The following is an 18,955-nucleotide window of genomic DNA, read 5'->3' as shown; positions in this document are numbered from 1 at the left end:
CCAAAAAAAAAAAAAAAAAAAAAAAAGATCTGCGCTAAGACAATATAGTTTTAGGGAGGAAATTCCATCAGTAGCCTGGGGAAAGGGAAGGTATTTGGGGAAAAGCAGAGGGGTTTCCAGAACTCCAGGGGGGCTCCTTAAAGGGGTTGAGATTCTAGTTCCAGCCCCTCCCCCAAAGATCTCTGGATAGTCAGTTCTCTTCTTTAAAATGGTTTTTAAAAATAAAACAATAATGGGGCTGTGGTTGTGGCTCAGGGGTAGAGCGCTCGCCTCGCCTAGCATGTGTGAAGCACTGGGTTCGATCCTCAGCACCACATATAAATAAAATGAAGATACTGTGTCCACCTAAAACTAAAATAAATAAATATTAAAAAAAAAAAAAACAATAAGGGGGAAGAAATCTATTTTCTGCCCAATTCACAGAAGCCCTGAGAGGGTCGTCTGCAAACACGGAGCCGTGCAGGGCCAGGCCTTTGGAAGGCAGAGTGTGTCTCCAGTGGCTTGTGCACTGCTCCGTGGAGACAGCTCTCATCGCCCACACCCGAGAGTGGCAAATTAGGGGGGATAAATCAGCCTCCTCCGGATTCAGGTGGGGCCGTGGAACCCCCGACAGCCAGTGGTTCTCAAAATGGTGTCCCAGTTCCACTTGGCAGGGACGCTGGACATCACCACTGCTAGAAATATGGAGCTGGCCCCAACTACCCAGGTTATTGGCACTGCAGCTCCATCAGGTAGCTGTCAGGGGACCTCTCTAGACCTCAGCTTCCCCACTCAGGAAATGGGGTGAGAATAGTTTCGACACAGGTCAGGCTGGTGGGGAGATCTATCATTTGATAGCTAAAAATGTTCTCTATTTCAAAACTGAATTTGGTTTAGGAATTACTCAACTTGCCTTGAGCTAATAAAACATAGCGCCCAAACCCCAGTGATCCTCTCCAGCAAGATGTGGGATCACTGGTGCAGAGGGTGCCATTGAGTGCAGGAGGTTACCCGTCCCAAGACACTGCTCTGAGCCACGCATCTTACCGGTCACTCTCCTGGCCATGCTCTGAGGCGGGCATCACCATGCCCACCCACCATGAAAGTGCTAGAAGAAGGCAGCTGTTTAGGTCACACAGAGATAAACAGCGGCAGAGTCACCATTTAAACCCAGCACCTGCCAAACCCAGGACCAATGTTCTTTCCACAGCTAGCCACCCCACAAAGGTTAGGGGGCACGGCTTCTTTGATCCTGGGACCTGATTGCCTGATTGCCTCTGAACCTCAATCCCAACTCCACCACCTGGCAGTGCTGAGCCGGCTACGAACACTGCCTCCAGAGGCTCTCCTGCAGAATAGAAAAGGAAAAAAGTCAGAAGTTCAGGTTGGCTCTGGAGAGGCTTCCAGGACTGAGAGGTACAAGTTAGGGAGACAGAACCAGCTCAGAGAATGTTCTCAAGGAAGTAAAAGCTACCCTGGAAGGAGTGAGCGCCCCAACTTGCAGTGCGAGAGAGTCTGGAGTAAACCGACGGCCACCAGGTTTCTTTCAAGGCTGAGTCAAGGGCTGGGCAAAAACCTGAGCAGGCGCTGGGCAAAGATGGGTGAACGCAGAGCGTAAGGGACATGTCTGAACTTGGAAAGCCCTCTGGAGTCCTTTGGGCAGCCTAGCCTGGCTGGCCCAAGACACAACCTGAATTCCAGCTGCTGGCACTGCCCTTTGTACCCTCACTCCATCAACCAATGCACGCACGCACGCACGCGCGCACACACACACACACACACCAGGCTCTGGCTCTTTGGTTTGTGCTCTCAACAGGCAAAAGACCACAGATGGCAGCACTAGGCCATGCCCAGCTGCCCTGCCTGGAGGGCCTTCTGCATGCCCCCCTCCTGGGTCAGGACGCATCAATAGGACCCATTCTTCATTCCTGTGGTTTCTCAGAGCCAGCTGTGGTTACCATGGCAACTCAGCCAAGGGAGCAGAGCAACTAGTGCTAAGGCCTTGGGAGATGCAGATTAAGTTTTCACCATTAGACATTCACTCCTTTGGACCATTGTAACATAGGGCACAGGCACCACTTTGCCATCTCCCGTGACAATGACAGCCATCAATAATCAATCACAGTCTTTTTCCCTGTGACCCTGGGTTTGGTTTATCATCCTGCTAAGAAGGTTCTCCAGGTAGCCTCTACCAACTACACCAGAACTAGTATAGGAAATGAAAAATTTTTTTATCTTTGCTTTTGGAACATTATGATACCCCTCGAGAGACCTTATAAGAATAGAGATAATCCAACACGATCTTCTCATGTCACAGACTTTTACAGACTGCAAAACAAAGGTTAAGATGAGTTCCTTGCCCCAGGTCTCACTGGAAATGCAAATAAACTAAGGAAGAATACAAGTAAAACCTGAATAAGATTTTCCAGTTTGTAAGGAAGTTTGACACCCACCATTTAAGACTCATAGCAACCCAAGGAGGCAGTCATCATTTCTGTCTACATTTGGCTGATCAGTCAGTGAGGCTCAGCGAGGTGAAGAAAGTTGCCTGAGCTCACACAGCAAGAGGTAGACCTGAGACCCAAAGAGTTAGACTCCAACTCCCTAGCTCCTCAGCCTCAGTCCAGACCCTGGAGTCCCTGCCAGGGCCCTTTGAAGCCACATTTCTCATGAGCATCATAGGCCAATTTTTTAAAAGCCTCATGTTCAGTGGCAAAGATCTGGAAAGAAGGAAAAATAGAAAAGGATCTCGCATATTTATTTAACCACAGTCCAAAAATGCATGCAGCTGTTATGATCAATAAGACACAGGACACCTTAAAAGCATTCTTGAATCCATGCTAGCTGTGCCATTTCCCATACTTCTCCATCAATCAATACCAGCAGTACAACCGCCGGGGAAGTCAGTGAAATGCCAATGTGTGAAAGCTCTCCTGTGAGGTGGGGACCCAGCTCCTTTCATCTTTGACTGATGTCCACAGAGAAGATTAAGTCATGTGTGCTACATATTAAGTGTGACCAACGAGCAAACCAAGTTACACTTAAGACATTTAGTAAATAATACATGCAGTGCAAAAAAAAAAAAAAATGAGGCTTCTTATTTCTAGATCCAGTTACTAATTTACAGGAAGTGCAGGTGGAGAGACTTGTTAAACACACCTGGGAGGCAGCAACAGCTCAACCAGACTGTGAAACTGCAGGCCGCCTGGTCTCTCTAACCAGTGAACTGCAACAAACAAACAAAGCCCCACAAAACCAAAAAATGATGGAGGAGGGGGAATTTGAGACTTAAAAGACACATCAACAAGTGACAATGCAGCCAGGCACCGTGGCACATGCCTATAACCCCAGCGGCTTGGGAGGCTGAGGCAGGAAGATCAAGAGTTGGAGGCCAGCCCTAGTGAGTCCCTATCTCAAAATAAAAAAGAAAATAGGGCTGGTATGTGGTTCACTGGTTACCTACCAACCAACCAACCAAAACACATGACAAGCATGAACCTTATCTGAATCCTGTTTTTTAAAAAACAACAACAATGAAAGAAGTTATAATAATAAGACAACTAGAAATTTGAAAGCTTATGACTAATGATGTAGGGATTATTATTAATGTTTTGAGAACAATAATGGTCTATAAACAAAGGAGCCCTCACTGTTTAGAGACACCTGTTGAACTCCTGAAGGACAGCACCAATCTAAGGCTTGGGATTTGCTTCAAAATAAGATGAGAGTCAGGGAAGCAGCTGGGGCGATGAGGAAATGGGCTTCACCCTCCACTTCTCTTTCTGCGAATAATTTGAATTCTCTATGAAAGTAAAAAGTGGGAGCTAGGGGGTGAAAACATAAGATTGACAAAGTATTGGGCTGGGGATGTGGCTCAAGCAGTAGCACGCTCGCCTGGCATGCGTGTGGCCCGGGTTCGATCCTCAGCACCACATACAAACAAAGATGTTGTGTCCGCCGAAAACTAAAAAAAAAAAAAAATATTAAAAAATTCTCTCTCTTTAAAAAAAAAAGATTGACAAAGTATTGATAATGTTGAGGCTTTTATGTATGTTTAAAAACTTCTACAGGGCTGGGGTTGTGGCTCAGTGGTAGAGGACTTGCCTCGCATGCGTGAGGCCCTGGGTTCAATCCTCAGCACCACATAAAAGTAAACAAATAAAGATATTAAAAAATAATAATTAAAAATATCTTCTACAACAAAAATTAATAAAACAGGACAAAGGGACCAAATCCAGTAGCGCCCACCTGCAATACAGAAGACTGAGGCAGGAGGATTGAGAGTTGGAGGTCAGCCCGGGCAACTTAGAGGCTCTAAGCAACTTACCCTTTCTCAAAATAAAAAAATAAAAAGAACTAGGGATGCAGTCAGTGGTAAAGCACCCCAGTACCCAAGACAAAAACAAAAACAGACAAAGGGGTCTCATACTCAGGACAGCTGGGAAGGTCTGCGTGAAGTTATGTGACCCTCGCTTTGCAACCTTAGTACCGTAGAGTGGACGGGTCCCCTTTCTATCCACGGATGGGCTCTGTCAACAGGAGCCAGGGGATGGAAAAGTGGGCTTGGGAAAATTTGGTCTAAGGGAGGCCAGAGGGCCCAGGGCCCAGGACAGCTCCTCCAGGGGAGGGGGAAGGGCCAGGCAGCAGCTGCTGACTGACCTGCTGGCTAAAGGCAGCCACAAAGCCCAACTGCAGGGGACATGTGCAGGAAGAGCACAGATGAGCAGTGCAGGCCGAGTCCCGCTCCTAGCTCCACGACCCCGGGTGAGTGCCAGCTGCTCGGGGCTGCATACTCCCACCTCCCACCTGCAGGATGGACACCACAGTCAGTCGCTGCAGCTGCAGTCACGCCCACTGAAGGGGCCTCATGGAAACTGGGGGTGTTCGTGGCCACACCCACGGAAGCATAAGCCGCTCTGTGGGTGTCACACTCTTATCTTCACACTCACACAACCACCAGAGCCAGAGAAGACAGGGAGCCCCACAGGGCCCCTACTGGGTGAGATGGGAAGTCTTTGCAAGCATCCCATCCTCCAGGGCAACCTGCCTCAGCTCCGTTCCTTCGAGGTGACCCAGGGCCCCTTAACATCTGTCAAGCACAGAATCTCAAATCTGCAGATCTGCCCCTCCATCTTAGTGAGGCCCAGGGGTAAAGCCTTGAACAGAGACATGGGCACATAGTAGGTGCACACATGCAGAGTGCCTGGCTGTCCTGTGGGCCCTGTGGGTGCTTGGGGAGAGAGAATGCAGACGAGCAGCGTGCTAAGGTTGGAGGGGGCCTTGGCAGACCTGGGGCGGCAGAGAAGCCGGGAGCAGCGCGCTCCCCGAAGGTGAAGAGATGCTTCTTCAGTGCTGAGGAAAAAAGAGGCAACACTGGTGGAGTACAGCAGGACAGGGAAGGGGGCACATGGGAGCAGGGGCCAAGTCCCCAGGACAGAAGCCCTCAGAACAGCTGGACAGCAGCCAGAGGCCTGCAGGAGCTGAACCTTAGGAGGCCAGCGGGATGTGCGCAGTAATGACCAGAGCCAAGTGGCCCCGGAGACGACCGGCTGGGACAGCGGACGAAGTGCACGCGAGCTGGTGTCCGCTTTACCCCCAGCACTGGACCCACTCTGCGCTTTTATATCATCTTTTCAGAAACCCCAAGAGTTTCACAGATGAGAAAACCAAGGCCCAGGGAAGTAGGGCATGTGCCCAGGCAGCCTGGCCCCCAGGGACCATGCTTTGAACCAGACCCTGAGGTTTTATCCTACAAGTGAAGGACGCCGAACAAGAGGAGTGACTGACAGATTCGCATGGTGGAAAACTCAGCTCTGGGCTCAGCTGTAGACTCATGACCAGGCAGGAGACAGGGAGTGCAGTCCCGTCCCCAGGGCACAACAGGTTGACTGAGGAACACAGGTTGGCCCTGGCCGAAGCAGATTACCCAACAGAAAGGACTCGGATTCCAAGCTCCCAGGGCGAGTCTATCACTAACATGAAGTGCGCCCGCTGCCCCACTTCCTGCGCGTGGGCTTTGGGGCAGGCACTGTGTAGTCACTGTCTAGCTATCCCTCCAACAGCCTCGTGAAGCACTCATTATCTCCCCGCTTTACAGAGGAGGAAAGCAGGCTGGGGTAGGCCCAGCAACCCGTTCAAGGTCATGCAGCAGGCTTGAGGAAGTGCAGAGCCCTGGCCTCCAGAGCCCTCCCTAACTACCACACTACAGCAAAACCCCCCTCTGAGCCCCAGTCATCTCCACAAGGACGCTGTGAAGATAACAATCTTTTCTCTACAGAGGGGTGCAGAAGTGCTTTAGGGGAATGGCTCCCAGACTGCGCAAGCCCTCAAAGAGCCCTGTACTGGGAGGTGGTGGGAGCAAGGAGCTTGTCTCAGCCATTAGCCCCTCCGTGTGCCTCTGGGTAATTCCTTCTTTCTGTACCGCAGTTGGCTTTCTGGGACTCAGAGCTGAGGTTCCTCGTGCCCTGTGAGGCCGCTCTAATGGTGGCTGGAGTGGAATCTGCAGATGGCGCCCACCAGGACAGCACCAGAGCTTCAGCTGGGGCAGACAGAAGGAGGCGCTGGAGGACAGGAGGGCTCTTCCCAGCTGCCCCTCTGCCTCTCCTTACAGAGGTGACCTGGCCCAGCCCGCCTGGCATGGCCCATGGGTGGCCGGCCACAGGGCAAAGCCTAGGAGCCAGGACCTGGGGCCACCCCAGTTCTGCCCCATCCCCAGTGGGGTGACCATGCCCAGTCTCCTTCCCTGCCTGGGCCTCCAACTTCTAGACTCCTTGAAACTTCTCGGCGGTATGAAGAGGCTGGGCGGTGGCAGGGAAGACTCCTGCCAGCTCTGACATTTATTATTTCAGGATCGCTCGGCCTCTCGCTGTTTTCCTTCCTGCGCTGCTGGAGCCCGTGCCTGGCCGTGCGCCCCTCGGTGGGGCCTCTGCAGACCGTTCCCAGTCTGGGCCCCTGTCCAGCCTGGCCAGCTCAGCCTGGCTGCTGCCCGGCGCAGGCGGTGGGAAGGGGAGAGGAAGGGGCTGCAGGAAGGGAGCCACACCCTCGGCTGTGCTGGGGCCTCTGCAAACCCCAAGTTTCCTGGCTGGGATTTTCCTCGGGAGACTGCTCGGCAGGGATGAGCTAAGAGAGCAAGAACTTTGCTCAAGATTCCCGGAGATTCCCCCTGACCTCTGGCCGCGAGCCCTGAAGTCCTCCCAGCCTGGGGAAAGCGCCTGGCGGCCGGTTCGGACAGAGCAGCAGAGGGTCCAGCACCTCGTGCCCGCTGGTCTCCCTTGTTGGCCAGGACCAGCCCCCCGTACCCTGGCCTTGCTCTCTCTTCACCACTGTCCTTCCACACCAGCCTCTGGAACTCCTGGCAGTTTCCTCACTGTGCCAACAACGGGTCCAGCCACCAGACCTCCGCTCACTCAGCTCCCTTTGCCTGGGGGGGCCTCTTTTCCCTTCGTCCAGTTAACACTTCATCTTTCCTGACTCAGCTTACCTTGGCCTCTCATCACAACACAACCACCTCTCTTCATGCCATCCTGCGCCTGCTACAGGATTTTTCTTTTGGGTACTAGGGACGAAATCCAGGGGCAGTCTACCACTGAGCTTCACTTCCAGCCGTTTTTTTTTTTTTTTTTATTTTGAGACAGGGTCTTGCTAAATTGCCCAGGCTGGCCTCAAACTTGGGACCCTCCTGCCTCAGCCTCCCAAGTCACTAGGATAACAGGCTGCACCTCTGTACCTGGCTGCTTTTGGTCTTTATCAGAGCACTCAAAGTCCTATTTACCACAAGCCCAAGCTCAGTGGGGCTGAAAACTCTAAAAGGGTAGGATTGCCCAATCCGGCTTGGGGTCTGTAGCACCCAACACAGGGTTCAAGACAGGGGTGTACGTATACATTTGTAGAATGAATGAGCATTTAAATGGATGAATATTAGCAAGACCTTCTGGGAACAGAGAAAAGGCAGCAGGATTTCAGAACTCCAGCTTCCAGCCCACACTGCTCTGAGTCCAAATTCTGGTCCCAATACTCTTATCTGTATGACCTGAGGCAAGTGACTAAGCTTCTCTGAGCCTGTTTCTCCCTGTCAAATGGGACAATGAGAGTGATCCCACAGGACCGAGATCAGTAGGCATCTCAGTACCTGTCCAAGTGCACAGCACATAGAAGGGCTCCAGAGCAGCTATTCCTGCCCAGCAGGTGCCTTCTCTGTCCCGGGCTGCCCCAGGGAATCACCTGGAGTGCTGGGGTTGGGGGGAGGATGCCAGGGCCTCACTGGGACCTGTTAAGCTGGAGGCCCTGGCGGGGCAGGAGCCAGGCATCGCCAGTGGAGTGACCAGCAAAGCACAGCTCCAGGGCCAACGGCCCAAGTCCAAAACCTGGCCCTGCTACTTACTGCTAGTAGTTGCCAGATTTAGCAAAAACAAATATGGAGCCTGCGAACTTCAGATGTCAATGAATAACTTCCAGGGCACCTACGTCCCATCTGGTACCCTGCCGACTAGGCTACCTCACCCTTCCGTGTCTTAAAAGTGTCCTCCTGTGGGAGCACATGCGTTCATGACCAGAAAATGCTTACAATCTGCCTGGTGTATTTGTGAGTCCCATTTTTAAAAGCAACAGACCACATGGATGAACTTGGAAAACATTATGCTGACTGAAAGAATTCAGACACAGAAGGCCACATATAGTAGCCCATTTATATGAAATGTCCAAAACAGGCAAATCCACAGAGGCAGAAAGTAGCAGGGGCTGGGGGAGGGGAAGGAGGACTGCATGGTTCCTAAAGGGGGTGATGGAAGCATTCTGGAACCAGACAGTGGTGATGATTGCGTGGCATTGTGAATAGAATAAAGAACACTAAATTGCATGTTTTAAAATGGTTACAAGGTAAATTTTATATTAGATGAATTTTATCTCAATTTTTAAGAAATTTACCTAAAAAGTCAAGCATGGTGGTGCACACCTGTAATCTCAGCTACTCTGAGGCAAGAGAATTGAAAGTTCAAGTCCAGCCTGGGCAATATGGAAGATCCTGCCTCAAAACAAAAACCAAAAACGGCTGGATAAATAGAAAACTCAGTGGTAGAGCGCTTGCCTAGCATGTGTGAGGCCCTGGGTTCCATTTCCAGTACCACAGGGGAAAAAAAAAAAAAAAAAAACATCTAAAAGCAGCAGCCCAGAGGATTGCAATGTGCAGCTGGGGACCTCTGGGTTAGCTCTCAGCAAATGTTTGATGAAGAAGCCAACAGATGGGAGAGGGCAAAGGGCAGAGCTGAGGGAAGATCCAGTCTCATTCAAACCAGTTCAGCTTTTCATTCCCCAATATCCCAAGACATGCAGATTCTTCTGCCAGGACCACCTGGACAATTTTAGTGCTCACTCGTGGAAATTGCCTCACCCCTGTTATAATTATCTTCCCTTTTCTCTGTATAGTTCCTGACCTGTGTATACGTTTACTTATGTTTTAGTAAAAAGGGATTTTAAAGAGTCATTAAGTACCTGTTATATGCCAGGTTTTATGATATGGAAAACCCTCAAACAAACACATAACAAAGTTTTCACCATTTCTAACTCACATATGGAGAAACTGAGATTCAGAAAGGTTAAGTGATTTGCCTGAGGTCACAATAGCAGTTCAAACCCTGGACTGTCTGACTTCAGTTACCAGTCTCTAGCCACAGAATTCGGCCATGCCCCTCCCTGTGTGCTGTGGGCTGTCAATCTTCTTTTCCCTAGTAGAACCCTCTTACCAGATGGGGACCTTGCCTGGTGATCTCCTGCCCTCTGAAGCTGGTTTTGTACAGGGCAGCTGTTCTGTAAATATGGTTTAATGGGTTACCAATCTCACATGGGCACGCAATATCTCACCGCTGATGCTTTCACCCAGCTGCTCATTGGGGTCACCTGGGGACTTTCTGAGCCACCCACTTGCCCAGGCCTCATCCCAGGATTATTCTGCAGGTCGGGGTGGAGATAAGGCATCTGAGGTACATCAAAACTCCACCAAGGCCTACAACCAGCTCAGATAAGTGAACCTTGAGCAGCTATTCCTAGGTCAGCCCCCAAGCTTTCCAAAGCACCTCTGGTGACCTAACCACGGGAGGCAACTCAGGGTCTCCCCAGGGTCCCCGGGGCCTGCCCTAGGGTCTGATGAGCCACTAGCTCACTGTGCCTCGGGGGCCTCAATGACTCATGCACTTTGGCCCACTGAAGGGACCTTCTCAAAAATCTGCCTAAGAACTCCATGACTGACTAACCCACAAAATTACAGTTATCTTACATTAGACAAAGGCACCAAAAACATACATTGGAGAGAAGATAGCCTCTTCAACAAATGGTGCTGGGAAAACCGGAAATCCATACGCAACAAAATGAAATTAGACCCCTATCTCTCACCAAGCAAAAAACTCAACTCAAAGTGGATCAAGGACCTAGGAATTAAACCAGAGACCCTGGTTCTAATAGAAGAAAAAGTAGGCCCTATTCTCCATCATGTCGGATTAGACCCCAGCTTCCTAAATAAGACTCCTATAGCACAAGAATTAATATCAAAAATCAATAAATGGGATGGATTTAAACTAAAAAGTTTCTTCTCAACAAAAGAAACAATCTGTGAGGTGAATAGAGAGCCTGCATCTGGGGAGCAAATTTTTACCCCTCACACATCAGATAGAGCACTAATCTCTAGGGTATATAAAGAACTCAGAAAGCTAAACACAAAAAAAAAAAAAAAACAAATAACCCAATCAATAAATGGGCCAAGGACCTGAACAGACACTTCTCAGAAGAGGATATACAATCAATTAAGAAATATATGAAAAATTGCTCATCATCTCTAGCAATTACAGAAATGCAAATCAAAACTGCTCTAAGATTTCATCTCACTCCAGTCAGAATGGCAGCTATTATGAAGACAAACAACAATAAGTACTGGCGAGGATGTGGGGAAAAAGGTACACTCATACATTGCTGGTGGGACTGCAAATTGGTGCAGCCAATATGGAAAGCAGTATGGCGATTCCTTGGAAAACTGGGAATGGAACCACCATTTGACCCAGCTATCCCTCTCCTCGGTCTATACCCAAAGGACTTGAAAACAGCATACTACAGGAACACAGCCACATCAATGTTTATAGCAGCACAATTCACAATAGGTAAACTGTGGAACCAACCTAGATACCCTTCAGCAGATGAATGGATTAAAAAATGTGGCATATATACACAATGGAATATTACTCAGCAATAAAAGAGAATAAAATCATGGCACTTGCAAGTAAATGGATGGAGCTGGAGAAGATAATGCTAAGTGAAGTAAGCCAATCCCAAAAAACCAAATGCTGAATGTTTTCTCTGATAATAAGGAGGCTGATTCATTCTGGGGTAGGGAGGGGGAGCATGGGAAGATTAGAGGAACTCTAGATAGAGCAAAGGAGAGGGAGGGGAATGGAGGGGTATGGGGTTAGAAATGATGGTGGAATATGATGGACATCATTATCCAAAGTACGTGAATGAAGGCATGAATTGGTGTGAATATATTTTGTATACAACCAGAGATATGAAAAATTGTGCTATGTGTAATATGAATTGTAATGCATTCCACTATCATATATAAAAAAAATTAATGAAAAAATAAATTTAAAAAAAAGAACTCTATGACTGAATTGCCTTTGGGGAAAGCACTTTCCTTCTCCTCCCACCTAAAGTTCTAGTTTCTGTCCCCAGCTCTTCCTGTGTCACCTCAGTGGCCAGCAATAGATTGACAGCAGGCAAGGAAGTAAGAACTCAAGAAGACTGAAATGTGGTGACAAGAGGAGATTTTGAGATTCTGGCTCAAGGTTGATGACTCTGGAAGACCCTTAGGCCCATGCAGTGGCAGCTGGGACAGGAAACTGAGATTCAGAAAAGTTAAGTTATTTTCCCGAGGTCACACAGCCAATAGAAATTCAAACCCTGAGCTCAGCTGAGTGGAGTTCCAAGCTCAGCTGGAAAACCCTCTTGGCCCAGGTCCCTAGCTCCACCCCAAGACTTTGCTTTCATTCTCTGATCTCTCATCTGTCCTCCACGAACCAGTCCAGGCAGGTGACCAACGACCTCCATGTTGCCAAAGCTAGGGGTCATATCTGTCATTTTCTTGTTTTACCTGGGAGCATGCAGGCAGCAGGACACCTGGGACACCTGACCTTAAGGCGCTGCACTCTCTTGATTTCCTTCCTGCCTGGCAGCTCCTTCCGAGTCTCCTTCGCCAACGCCTCTGCCCCACCTCTCTACGCCAGGGCTTCCAGAGCTTGAGCCTGGGCCCTCTTCATTCCTCCCAGGTGATCGTCTCCATTTCCACAGCTTTGACATCAGCCAACACAAGGCACAGTGTGGCTCACCTCCCTTGCCTGGGACCTCCTGGGAGGCTGGTTTAAAGGCAGATTCCCAGACACCCCACAAGCTGGCAAACCCCTGGCAAAGACATCGGGCACGGTGGCACACTCCTGTAAAGCCAGTAATCACAAGGCTGAGGCAGGAAGATGGCAAGTGTGAGGCTGACCTGGGCAACTTAGCAAGACCCTGTCTCAAAAAATAAAAAGGGCCAGGGATGTGGCTCAGTGGTAGAGAAGCCCTGAATTCAACCCCCAAAGACACTGTCATCTTTGCTAGTCCCGCCTCTGAACCTCCTTCCCATGGCTGAGGAATTATTTGCTGCACAAATCTTAGAAGACCTTGCCTCCTCCAAAAGCTGAAAAGATCAAACTCTTGCTTCCCAGCCTCCCTTGCACCTAGGCTCAATTAATCAGAGGCCCTCACTGCAGACTCTGAATCAGAAGCAGAGATAGTTGGAAGATTCATTTTAATGCCGGTGGCAACAGCAGTGATAGCGCCCAATATCCAGAGGACAGTGGCACTACAAGCTGTGGCATTTATTATGTGGCACCAGTGACCTGCCAAACTGGCTGGTGGTGTGATTTGAGCTCCAGACTCTCATCTCCAACTGCTTTCTTGATATTTCACCTGGTTGTCTCAAGACCCATAAGATGTACACACAGAATTCCTTCTCCCAAACCTGGGTCCCCTCCCAGATTTTCCCTTCTTAGAACATGGTACTCTTCCATCAGAGATTTGGGAACCAGGATGGTAATGAAGCTCAGTGGTAGAGCACTTAACCTAGCATGCCGAGGGCTGTGGGGTAGGATCCTCTGCACCAAAAAAAGGACAGGAAGAAAGAAATTTGGGAACCATTCCCCACATGTATTCTACCAGCAAATCTTGGTGTTATTACTTCTATGAGCCGAAGGCAGTGGCACACACCTATAATGCCAGTGGCTCTAGAGGTGGAGACAGGAGGATCAGTTTCAAGGCCAGCCTCAGCAATTTAGCAAGGCCCTAAGCAACTCAGCAAGACCTTGTCTCAAAATAAAAAATAAAAAGGGTTGGAGGTGTGGCTCAACAGTTAAATGCCGGGGGCTCAATCCTTGATCCAAAAAAAAAAGCAACATTCTATAATCTGTCCACTACTTCTCTTCTCCTCCACCAATCACAACCCCATCTACACTACCCCCATCTCTTCCCTGAACAACTGCCTTAGACTGCTTGGGTCTTCTCCTGCCCCCTCCAATGTAGCCTCCACACACTGGATTATGTTACTTGCCTGAATAAGGACGTAAAATCCAAATTCCCTAGCAGGGCCTACAAGTTTACCTATGACCAGCCCCGCCCACCTTCCCAAACTCATCTGCCGTCACTCTTCCATTTGCTCATCACTAGGCTTCTGCCCCTCTGCCCTCCTTTACCGTGTCACGTGTACTTCAGGGTCTTTCAGCCTCGGAGCCTTTGCTTAAGCAACTGCCTCCATCTGGGCTCCCCCACACCATTGTTTCCTATGCGTACTCCTTTTTAGCTTTTTTCTTTTACTTATTTGTTATTCAAACAATACTTTCTAAGCATCTACTATGGTGCTACGGCAAAGCACCATATAACGCCTGGGTTCCATCCCCAGCACTACCAAAAATACAAATAGAAAATGCTGGGAACACAACAGTGAGATTAGATTCTAGCCTCTTGGAACTAAAAATCTATCAAAAACTTGAAGTTTAGTAAAATACACACACATCTATAATGTGTGCTGCCAAGGAGAGCGGTGCAGAGCTACTGCAGAAACTGACTGGGGTAAAAGAAGTCAGACCAATGAGGAGGCCGCCGCCTTGTTCCAGGAGATGGCAGGCCGTGGACGAGGGATGGGACAATAGAAAAGGCGGCTGACTGCAGAGGTGCTCCAAGGTAGAACTGAGACCCGGGCAAGAGGCGCGAGTGGTGGCGTGAGGCTTCCAGCTTGTGCAATGGGGTACAGGGAGGGACCATCTCTGGAAAGGGGACACCAAAGAGGGCTTAGGCAGTCGTGAGGTGACTGAACCAGGGGTGTAGACAAGATGTCCTGGAGAGGGAGGCTGGCTGGTGAAGAGATAAGGACCTGGGACCAAAGTTTAAAGAGAGCATAAGGCACAATCCTGCTGTATTTCCCAGCTCTGGTCCGTCCTCCCCAGAAGACTGTAAGCTAAGGACAGCAACTGCATCTTTCACTGAGCATATGTCTTCTATAGGGCTGAGCCCCAGTGCCGCTGTGGCCCTGAGCCAGCCTCATCCATTTCTTGGGTGACATGACTGAGTTTGCTGGTTCCCACTGCCCAGCAAAAGTCTCTAAGCCTGCCTGGCATTCAAGCCCTCTAAGTCTTGCTGCACCCTCCTAGCACTGTAACCCAGTCCACCTTTTACTCCTAAGTCTCAGTTCTCCAAACTGGGATTCATCTACACCCCTGCTCTGAACTAGGGAGGTACACAACAGAATGGGCACAGTGCCCCTCCCCGGAACCAGGAAGATGCCCTGCAGAGAGGAGCTCCATGGACCTTGTGGGGCTGTCCAGGCCCCACCCTTCTTCTCTGACAAATGCTCCCCTCCTACATGGCAGGTCTCGGTGGCCATGTTTACCCTGCTGTGTCTGTTCCTCCATGACCTCGGCTGATGAAACAGGGGTGGAGACCCAGCTTCTGGGACAAATCCAGACGCTGGGCTGGGCTGTCAGCCCCTGCCAGGAACTCAGAAGTGGGACACGAGACTGGCTTGGTTACCTTTAGACACCGGACCCGTGAGATCACGTGATCACGGGGCCTGTCTGATGATAAGGGAGCAAAAGCAAAGACAGAGCTGCCTCAGCTCCTGGGGCTCCAGGCCAGACCCGCTGCTCCCCAGTTCCTCCAGGCACCTCTAAGTCCTTAAAACTCATTTCCCTTCAACAGAAACAAGCCTCAGAGAGTTTATATTTCTTTTAAGCAATCTCTAGGGTCACATAATTTTTACATTATAACAAATATAGATGTATTTTGAAGCAAACTGTAAAATCATGAGAATATTAAAACTTAAGAACGAAATCCTTTCTAAATCCAGATTCAAAGAAGCAAAAATCAAAGATAAACTTAAAATGTGCATTATAAGACAAGAAATTTAAAACATAAGATATGATATTGATCTAGGTAAATATCCCTCTAACCACTTCCCTTCCCACCAATAATCTGTTTGCTATGAGGACATAATCAGGAGCCGGTGCTCTCCTCTGGGGAGAGTACAGTCAACATGGCTTATGGGGTTCCTGATAGGCCCTCTTCCCAACAGCCTCTGAACTCACTCACTGTGTTCTTCATTAACCACAGTTCAGCCATCCAGCCTGGAAGTGCTGCTTCCTCCAGGAAGCTCTCCCTGGCTGCACTAGTCCTCACAGGCTCTCTCCCTCTCCTGCCCCGCTAGACTCTTATGGCACTGACTGTACCTTTCTTTGAGAACTCAGGACAGACTCCTGGCATTCCTACTAATCTCCCTAAGATGGGGTGCATGTCCCAACCAGTTAGTCAACCAAAAGTAGCATCTTTATATCCTTGGTGCCAACACAGAGATGGCCTGGAGAACCAGAGAAAGCACAGCAGTCAGACAGACCCGCTACGCGACAAAGGGCAACTGCCTAATCTCCCTGGGCCCATTCTCACTTGTGATAGTGTATCAATGGTATGTGGCTGTAAAGGGGCCCAGGACAGGAAGAAACTGGCTAACTTACTATCTTTAAGACTCTCTTACTTTGTGCAGTGCTTCATGATTTAAAAACAAAAAACTTTAACAACCCAGAGAGGTAAGCAGGGAGGGATTAATGAGACCCATTTAAAGAATGAAATAACTGAGGTTCAGAGAAGTTACATTTAGGGAGGACAGACAGGTGGACCTTAGAAGAGAAAAAGAGCAGGGCTTGGAACACTAAGGAAGAAATGCTAGTTCTCTCACTACCCAGCCATTGAGAGCTTGGACAGTTTCTCGCCCTCTCTGGATCTCAGTTTCTCCATCTTAAATGAGGGAATTCCCAGCTGATTTCTGTATTAAAGCGTCCCTCAGCTCAGACATTCTAGTTTTCTGTGACCTGCCCAGGGTCCTTTCCAACAGTGCTGCCAAAAAGAGCAGCAAGTCCTAGGGCAGGGTCCCTGTTACTTACAGGAAACCAAATGAAATTGGGAGACTTGATTTAAGAATCAGTTTCATTTTGATTCAGCCACATGGAACTTCAAGCCTGGGAGTGAGTTAGTTATGCCCAGAACTGGGAGGGGTGGTTTTGCAGCATCAGACCACATGTAAGCACAATATAATAACAACACATACATGCAAATGCAAAAACAATCAGGAAACCTCAGGAAAGTCTAATCCAAAGGTCAGACCCTTAACTTTTGGGGGCACTGAAAGGCTAAAGAGAAAAGATGTGTTTAGGTGCCCAAGACTTTCTGTTACAAAAAATGAGCCCTTGCATGCACCAACCAAAGATCCAAAGGTAAAGGAGGCTGGGTTTTATCCAGCCTAAACTGGGACAAAGCTGAATCCTGACCAGAGTTTTCTGGGCTTCCAGACCTGTTCTAAGACCTCCCTCCCCAAACACAAAGTGCTCATATGCACAATGCCAGTCAAGGCCAGATGTGCATAGGCATAAATAGACGTTTCTCTCCACAGGAAAGGGTCCACCGTGCAGCTCCTTCTGCTTTAATGAACAACCTGGAGAGGAAGGTGAGCTGTGAGAGTCCTAAAGATTCCCATGGCACTTAACTCTACCTGGTCATAAAATGCAAGGCTACAATGACACCCCTCAGGGAGCGCTCCTCAAGACAACGCTGGGCGGCAGCACTCCCCCGTGAGCCTCCCAATAAAATACATACATTCCTGGGCAGCAGACTCTAAACTACTGAATCTGCTCAAGGAAAGGATCCAAACCTCACTGGTTGCTTATTTTCTTTAAAACATGCACTCCTACTATGTTCAAGAGTCAAGAGACTCAATCACCACCATCAAAAGAGGTCTGTCAATTAACCTGGCAATCGATTGATAATCATTCCATGTATCAAGATGCATGCTTTAATGGCGGAATGAGACGGACATCATTACCCTAGGTAGTGTATAACTGCATGAATGTTGTGACTCTAATGCACAACTAGAGAATGAAAAATTCTGCTCCATTTGTGTACAATGAATCAAAGAGCTTTCTAATGTCATACATAACTAATTAGAACTAATAAATAAATAAATAAAAGATGCATGCTTTACACACATTGCTTCACATAATACCAAACTCTGAGAGGTGAACATTCTTATCCCCATTTTACAGATGACAGAATAGGTCACATGGCCAAGCTCACCCAGATGAAAAAATTCATAGCCAGACTCTGAACACTGCTCTGCCTCCCCAAAGTCAATTCCCTTTGTACAATTCTCTACTATCCTTTAGAAGGGAGACAAACAGACTTGCAGATGGAGGGTCAGCTGGCCAGGGGAGAGAAGGTTTACCAAGACACTGGCTCAGAGTACTATAACTATGGAGCTTTGTTCTGTCACAGAGTAGATGCCCAGCACACTTATGGTGAAGGATGCAAGACTAGAGATGAGATCCACAAATGCCACCCCAATTCAGGGCACTCTCTGGAGAGGAGCTGTACAATCACATTCTGTTGGCCCAAAGCCACAGGGTGTCTGCCCTAGACTATTCCCTGCAGAGGAGCCAGGGAAAGCTGCAATAAGTTCGGAGAAGAGGAATGAACTCCAGTGAACATGGGAATGGGGTGGGGCAGCCTGCAAGGGCAAAGAAAAGGCCTGGGACGCTTTGCGAGGAAAGACAAAGAGGAGAGGGGAGGGGAGAGGAGCCTATAAACTTGCCAACAGCCCGGCCAAGGTGAACCCCGGCTCCTGGCGCCTTCCCATCCGCATTCATTCCACAAGGCGGGCCAAGTCTCAGAACGAGCAGCAGAGGGTAGGGTGAACTCCCTGCAGCCCAGAGAAGTCAGATAATGTGGCGGGGAGCCTGCTCTTCAACTGGGGAGTGACTTGGAGGTGGGGGGCACATTTGTGAGGCTCCGAAGATGAAAACACAGAGCTTAAGGCGCTGAGCAAACACACATCTGACCGGGCAGATCTCCCAGAGCATCTGGGGCATGTGCCCCGACATGTGGAGTCTGTCATCGAAGTGACCTCGAGCCCCCTCACGGACAGTCCCTCGGGCCCTCCCCCGCCTCGACGGTGAGGACGCAGATGTTTGAGATGTGCTGGGTTCCCACAGATCTAGGAATGGGGCGGGTTTCTGGGGCCCAGCGGAAGACCATCGCAGCTCCCAGCGCGCCTGTGAAGGTCAAGGCCAGGCCCCGCACAACCTCAGCCCCCTCCCGCCTCGGGCGCCTCACCTCCTCCCGCGCCAGCGCCGCCCCCCGGCATCGGGGCATCTTGGCGGCGAAGGCGGCGGCCCCAGCCGGGGACGCTGAGGTCCTCTGCGGTGATGGCCAGGAACTCGGCGACGCTGAGCTGCTCAGGCATGGCGGGCGCTGGTCGGGGGCACCGGGGCTGCCGAGCGGACGCGGGGGCGCTACGCTCACCGCGTTGGGCCAGCCTCACCAAGCCGCCGCGGGCCCAGTCCGGACCTCCGGCTTACCCCGGCCCCCC

General features: G+C 49.7%; 1 protein-coding gene across 1 annotated transcript in view; it reads right to left on the bottom strand.

The window, feature by feature from the left end:
• Positions 1-18,946, bottom strand: part of Asap3 (ArfGAP with SH3 domain, ankyrin repeat and PH domain 3) — a 43,243-nt gene extending 24,297 nt beyond the window's left edge. The window contains 2 exon segments of the mRNA XM_015485535.2: positions 18,700-18,771; positions 18,773-18,946. Coding sequence (XP_015341021.1) covers positions 18,700-18,771; positions 18,773-18,829 — 129 coding nt within the window. The 5' untranslated portion in view covers positions 18,830-18,946.
• Positions 18,947-18,955: the final 9 nt, after the last annotated feature.

This window comes from Marmota marmota, unplaced genomic scaffold, assembly GCF_001458135.2.
Source record: "Marmota marmota marmota unplaced genomic scaffold, marMar, whole genome shotgun sequence".
In the NCBI taxonomy this organism is placed as follows: Eukaryota; Metazoa; Chordata; class Mammalia; order Rodentia; family Sciuridae; genus Marmota; species Marmota marmota.
The sequence above is the reverse complement of the archived record's forward strand: the minus strand, read 5'-3'. Positions and strand labels throughout refer to the sequence as shown.